The 7,027-nt window shown below is 40.4% G+C and overlaps 1 protein-coding gene across 1 annotated transcript; it reads right to left on the bottom strand.

The window, feature by feature from the left end:
• Positions 1-4,362: 4,362 nt before the first annotated feature.
• Positions 4,363-6,509, bottom strand: LOC101152106 (stress-70 protein, mitochondrial-like). The gene is given in 3 exon segments (XM_055380553.2): positions 4,363-4,745; positions 4,748-6,177; positions 6,179-6,509. Coding segments are annotated over 3 exon segments (1,821 nt in total). The 5' UTR covers positions 6,349-6,509; the 3' UTR covers positions 4,363-4,524.
• Between the last annotated feature and the right edge of the window lie 518 nt (positions 6,510-7,027).

Here is a 7,027-nt window from a genome sequence, read left to right as displayed (position 1 = left end):
AAATATTGTGAAAGTTGTCAGAATCAAAATGGAGTCACTTGTGTTAAAAACCCTGACAAATAGAGTTGGGAAAGGCCAGGAAGAGAGTGTTCTCATCATGAGTGTCTGATAACAAGAACTACCACAAAAGACTGCAAAAAAGGCCATTGCAACCTTACACACACACACACACACACACACACACACACACACACACACACACACACACACACACAAATGCTTCTGCGGGGACATCTGCTCAGCAACTGCCAGTCTAACCTCATACTGGCGCCACCCTTGTTATTGATCCTTGCAGCCAAGGATAATTATCTCGAAACAATTATGCAATCCTCATTTTTTCTTTAAAAACCTTTGTCTTCCTTTACCTCCCTGCAGATGCACACAATTTATTATGGCATGCATTTTCCTCATTGCAATGCCCATTCCAGAGTAAATATTACTTTATTTTAGAGAGTCTCCTTCTCTGTTATTTGGTTTGACAATATTTTGCTACATTGATAAATGTATTAATCTGCTATTAATTTCTTTCTTAACATATTCTTTCCTGTGCAGGATTTTTTTTTTTTTTGGTCAATAACAGAAGGTTATAACTGCTTGATTTGCTATTTGGTTTAAGTAATAACACGGAATAAATAAGACAAAGAAAAAATCAATAGAATTGTCTGGTCCAAGAGGTTGCTTGTTGCATTCTGCCAGAAATAAATGAATCAAATATTCAATTTATTTATTCATTTAATTTATTGATTCAATTACTCATTGCCTTCATTGTGGAAATAGCAGATAAAACATGATCTTACACCTTGGTAATGGTAAAGTATAGGAAACATATGGAATCCTATCTTGGAATCTAGTACCCAATAAGAATTTTTTAAAGGACTTAATTTTTAGATGAATATATTGTTAAATAGTGACCAGATATGGCCCCAAATTTAAAACATAATTATAGGCCAGGCATGATGGCTCACGCCTGTAATCCCAGCACTTTAGGAGGCCAAGCTGGGGGGATCATCAGATCATGAGATCAAGACCATCCTGGCCAACATGGTGAAACCCCATCTCTACTAAAAATACAAAAATTAGCCGGGCATGGTAGCACGTGCCTGTAGTCCCAGCTACTTGGGAGGCTGAGGCAAGGGAATCACTTGAACCTGGGAGGTGGAGGTTGCAGTGAGCTTCTGAGATTGCACCACTGCACTCCAGGCTGGTGACAGAGTGAGACTCCGTTTCAAAAAAAAAAAAAAAAAAAAAAACAAGAGAAACATAATTAACATAATTATAATCTACACATAATCAAAGTCTTGGTGCTTTCATTTCATGCCTGCAATATAACCTGTTGAAAAGCTGATTGAGAGGTAACTTCTGCAATGTCTCTCTTCTTTCAGCAATATGTATTTTCTTTTAACAACAGAAAAGCTACATCAAGATATTTGGTAATAGCATTTTTCTATATCCTGCACTTTGGGAAGGAAACAGACCGTGAGACCTGTAAGTTCTTTCTTAAAATTTTTTCATGATTAGGAGAACATATTAGCCATGAGAAAATTTTTCTGTATTCATCGAGATAGTTCCAATTTCTAGGCTTCTAGCCTGCCGATGAGGTCCTACCCTTTGTGTAAAACCACAGTGCTGCTGATCTATTATAATCATTTCCATGGAGAATCATATAATATTCACTGGGGGAGGAAACAGTGGAGATTGTCCTTCTGAGGCCCCTCATTTGGCAGATGAGCTTGACCATTTGAGTGTTTTTTTTCCAGTATAGGTCAAAACCTACTCTAATGAGACTGATGGATGGAACAATAGATTTTATTACAATGGAACACAAAAGCAGCATAGAATGTTCATTATTTTTAAAATTTGCATACTTAAATGTTTAGTGTGCCCCTTATTTGTACAATTAATAAGGTGGAGGAAAGAAGGGAGCAAATGCAAATTTGGGGGGGACCTGGAGCATTGGGAAGAATAAATGTTTGTATTTCCTTTATAATTTTATTTTGGTGCAAGTTGAGGTCATCTTAACAAAAATCTTCATGTTTTGCAAAGGGTTGCAGAATTTCTCTTTTGTTTGTTTGAATTTACTTACTTATGTAATCCATGTATCAAAGGTTCCTGTAGCATGAATGGCCTGGGCTATCTATTGTTGTTTAGGAATACTTCTTGCCTTTAAGTCTATTCCTTCAGAAAAATAGGAGAGGAGCTGAATTTTACTTCCTGGTGTCTCAGTAACTCCAGAGGCTGTGAGAACCTGCAGGGACCACTTGTTCCAGTCCTCTCATGTTACAAATAAGAAAACCAAAGCCTGAGGATGTTAAATGTCTGCCCAAGGTCAATGGCAGAGCTGTCACAAGGAGCTGGGTCTCTTGCCTGCCAAGTGGGGCAATTTTTCTACAACATCTCTTTTGTCTTGTGGGCATATTCTCTTCTCAGCAATTTAATAAAGATCCTCATTACCTTTCTCAAAGACAGAAACTGAGTCAAGTATTGATGATTTGCCTCTAGCCCTGAGCTCTCTGTCGGCACCCACTGTACCTTTCTAGGGTGACTGGGACCTTGCCTCAATTCATTCGTGCTTCTTACCTTCTTTCAACAAATGGTGACAAATCATTCTCACCTCTCACTAGACACTACTTAGGAACTGCTGAACCCACTGATGACTGTTAATGACAGTTCCTGGTCATCACCCTTTCCCCAGGGAAAGCTGTGCTAGAGACTCCCAGAACTACCTAACACAGGGGGCCAGGTGGGGACAGGCTGCCTTCAACATGTGACATGTGAGTGTGAGGAAGGAGGAGCATAAGGTTCAGGATACTTGTTTCAAATCTGGGCTCTACAACGTGGGCACGCTACCTATCCCTGTGTCTCAGTTTTCTTATTTATAAAGTGGGAGAATAATAGCAACATTTCCTTAATAGAATTGTGGTGAGGATTTAATGACTTAATACATATAAAATATTTTAAATATGGACTAGTACATAGTAAATGCCCCATTAATAGTGGCCAATATTATCAGTGTGGGTTTTACTATATGAATAGGATCATATTCATTTTGGGTCAAGATAGTGGTATGATGAATAAGGGGATTATTTCTGCACAGAGTTTTCTGTGTTCCAGCCATAGTGGCCTTCAGTTCAAGGAGCAAGTTGCCTTTTTTTTTTTTTTTCCTGCGTTACGGCCTTTGTATATATCATTCCCTTTGACTGTAAGGTTTTCTTTCTTTGCTTTTATCTTATTAGGTCCTATTTGTCCTTCAGATCTTAGAACCAGGCTTACTTTTTCAGGGAAATGTTCCATGACCTGCTAATACTTTACTACATATTCTCATAGCACAAAAATCTTCATAATTCTTCTAACTGACATAATTTTACAGGTAAGAATGATCATTTGATCAAAGCCAGTCTTTCTCACTAGACTCTACACTGCATTAGCATAGGGATTTTTTCTGTTTTTGCTGACCATTCGGTCTCCAATGGCTACACAGTATAATCCATGTTGCAGACATTCAATAGTTGTTTGTAGAATTAATATATAAATGAATGAATGAATGAAGGTGAGTCCAATAGAGTTTTCATCCCAAGATGAAACTGGGTGACAATTGGGTACAATATTGAGCTCTGAGGGAAGGACAGGACAAGTAGGTTGATGGAATGAGATCAACGCCATCACAGTATTATGTACAATGTGCCATGGTGATATGGTTTTGCTGTGTCCCCACCCAGATCTCATCTTGAAATCCCATGTGTTGTGGGAGACAGGTTGCTCTTCAAACTCACGAAGCCAGAAGTCGTTTCTTCTTTTTATAAAAGAGAAAAATCTAACTTCATAATTTTATTTTATTTGCTTTACATATTTATTAAAAAAAAATCCAGAATGGGTAAGAGAACAATCATCAAGGGTGTAGGTGCCAGACAAGGGCAGAAGATAGCTAGAAAATTATGCCTTAGGGAAGTTAAGGGTCTAGCCTCATTCCTACATTGTTTTAATAGCTCTACCTAACATAAATAACTAAGCTTTCCATTGTTCTAGATTCCTCTGCCCCCTCTACAAACATGGCACAGCCGGCTTGCCTTGCAAGGCCTCAGTTGAAGGACCCCATGTACACATAGGCCAGTACAGCAGTACTAGGCTAACTAGAAGGATCTCATCCCCATACGTGGTCTCATTTCAAGTCTATGGCTGACTACCTTCATGGTTGTGTGCGAGATGGTTTCACCCCTTGAAAATATGGCCACTTCAGCATAAAATAGTTAAATCTTTATAATGATCAATTCATCCTACATCGTTTTACATGCAGCTGAAAAATGATAAGCTAGGGACATCGAACCTTGTGAACTTTATATTGTTAGGATCACCATCCATTAAATGATCACTAGCTAATAGTAACTAAATTTACAAATTAAGGAAATTATATATAGAATACTGCAAAAACACAGTAAAAAGACTGAAGTTTGCTCGTTTCTGCTCAGGAAGTCTCTTTACTCCTAAGCTTCATATGTGGTCCTTCTGGCTTCAAAATTTCTGCTATTATTACTGTTTTTCCTCCTTTTGATCTTCCTTTTGTTCCCCAGTGCCAGAACTTCCAGAGCCTTCTCGCTCAGATGCCATCTTTTTGTACGCCATTTTGAAGAGCTTCAATGATGCCTGCTGATGAGAGGATGCTGCCTGTCTAATGTTTTCTCCTGTTTCACTGTCTTTTTTAGCTAGGAGCTCCCTTACTTTGCAAATCTCTTCTTTCAGCTTGTTGCACTATCAGCAGGTAATTGGTCCTTGAATTCTTCCATCTTGGTTTCTGTGTCATGAATGATTCCTTCAGCCATATTAACTGCTTCAACTCGTTCCTTCTTTTGCTGGTCTTCCTTAGCATATTTTTCTGCATTTTTAACCATATTTTCAACATCATCTTTGCTTAACCCACCAGAAGACTGGATTACAATCTGCTGTTCACGTCCTGTGCCTTTATCTTTAGCTGAAACATGTATGATCCCATTGGCATCAATGTCAAATGTAACTTCGATCTGAGGAACTCCACGAGGGGCTGGTGGAATTCCAATCAAAGTAAACTGTCCAAGGAGTTTGTTGTCTCCAGCCGTCTCTCTCTCACCCTGACACACTTTAATTTCCACTTGTGTCTGCCCAACAGCAGCAGTTGAGAATACCTGGCTCTTGGTTAGAATAGTGGTATTCCTATTAATAAGTTTGGTAAAGACACCTCGCAGAGTTTCAATACCCAGAGACAGGGGAGTGACATCAAGGAGCAGCACATCTGTGATATCGCCGGCCAACACATCTCCCCGAATGGCAGCTCCAATGGCCACAGCCTCTTCAGGATTGACAGCTGTACTTGGGGGCTCTGCCAAAAAAGAGTCCTGCACAGTCTGTTGAACCTTGGGCATCCTAGTCATGCCATCCACAAGAATCACTTCTCCTATATCACTCTTGCTGACTTCTGCATCTTGCATAGCTTTTTGGCATGGAGCGATAGTCCTCCTGATTAGATCAGTGACAATCCCTTCAAATTGAGCATGGGTCAACTTCATATTCAAATGCTTGGGTCCAGAAGAATCCATTGTAAGATAGGGCAAATTGATGTCAGTCTGCACAGATGAGGAGAGTTCACATTTAGCCTTTTCAGCAGCTTCCCGCACCCTCTGAAATGCCACGTTGTCTTTGGTCAAATCAACCCCCGTCTCTCTCTTGAACCCCTTCACAATGTGCTGTAGCAAGGCCTGGTCAAAGTCTTCCCCACCTAAGAAAGTGTCCCCATTTGTGGATTTCACCTCGAATACTCCTTTCTGAAATTCCAGGATAGAAATATCAAAAGTTCCACCACCTAAATCATATACAGCAATGACTTTGTCTTTTGATTTGTCTAGACCATAGGCAAGAGCAGCAGCTGTGGGTTCACTAATCACCCGAAGCACATTCAGTCCAGATATCTGGCCAGCATCTTTAGTGGCCTGCCTCTGCAAGTCATTGAAATAAGCTGGGACTGCGATCACAGCATTTTTTGCTGTGTGCCCCAAGTAATTGTCTGCAGTCTCTTTCATCTTCATCGACACAAATGCTCCGATCTGACTTGGAGAATACAGTTTCCCATGAGCCTCAACCCAGGCATCACGATTGGAGGCACAGACAATTTTAAAGGGAATATTTTTAATATCTTTCTGTACTTCAGGATCGCCGGACAATGAGACATTTGGTAGCATAGAATGTATTGTTTGGGTTGGTGACAGCCTGTTGCTTGACTGGCATGCCAACAAGTCGCTCACCATCTGCTGTAAAGGCCACAACTGAAGGGGTAGTTCTGGCACCTTCGGCATTCTCCAGCACCTTTGCTTGTTTACCTTCCATAACTGCCACACAGGAGTTGGTAGTACCCAAATAAACACCACCAGCTGCTCCATTGATTGCTTCCGACGCATAATCCTGCCTTGAAACAATTCTAAAAGCCTCATGACTAAGGCCATTCCAGCCATCCTGGTGGCGGGCGGCCGTAGGGCCCGGGGAGGCTGCGGTGCCCCTGAGACGGGCTGCTGCAGCTCGGCTGGCACTTATTATGGTGGCTGGATGGAAGAGTACGAGGCAGCAAACAGGTGCTCAGGCGGCCGGGAGCTGCGCGGTGCAGTCATGATTTTATGATATTTAAAAAGTTGCATGCAATCAAGTGTATAATATTAAGCATACAGTTCAAGTTTTGATAAACAGTAACCTTTATGACTAGCACTATAATCAACTGGGCTACTTCTGTCCTTAACTACTGCCATTGTCTTGAATAGTTTGGCATCAGCCCTCATTGGTCCTCTCACTTCCATTTATGTTCCACTTTGACTCATTCTCCTCCAGCAGCCAAACTAATTCAATTATTACATAAGCTAGATTATTTGATAATAACCTCTACTGCTTAAATTTGCTTAGATTACTTGATACTTGATTCTACTGCTTAGATTATTTGGTAATAATCTCTTAAAAGCCTCAACTAGCTCCCAGTTGTAATAGAATGAACTCAAATTCTTTAACATGGCCTAAAAGG

Source organism: Gorilla gorilla, chromosome 11, assembly GCF_029281585.2.
Source record: "Gorilla gorilla gorilla isolate KB3781 chromosome 11, NHGRI_mGorGor1-v2.1_pri, whole genome shotgun sequence".
NCBI lineage: Eukaryota > Metazoa > Chordata > Mammalia > Primates > Hominidae > Gorilla > Gorilla gorilla.
The sequence above is the reverse complement of the archived record's forward strand: the minus strand, read 5'-3'. Positions and strand labels throughout refer to the sequence as shown.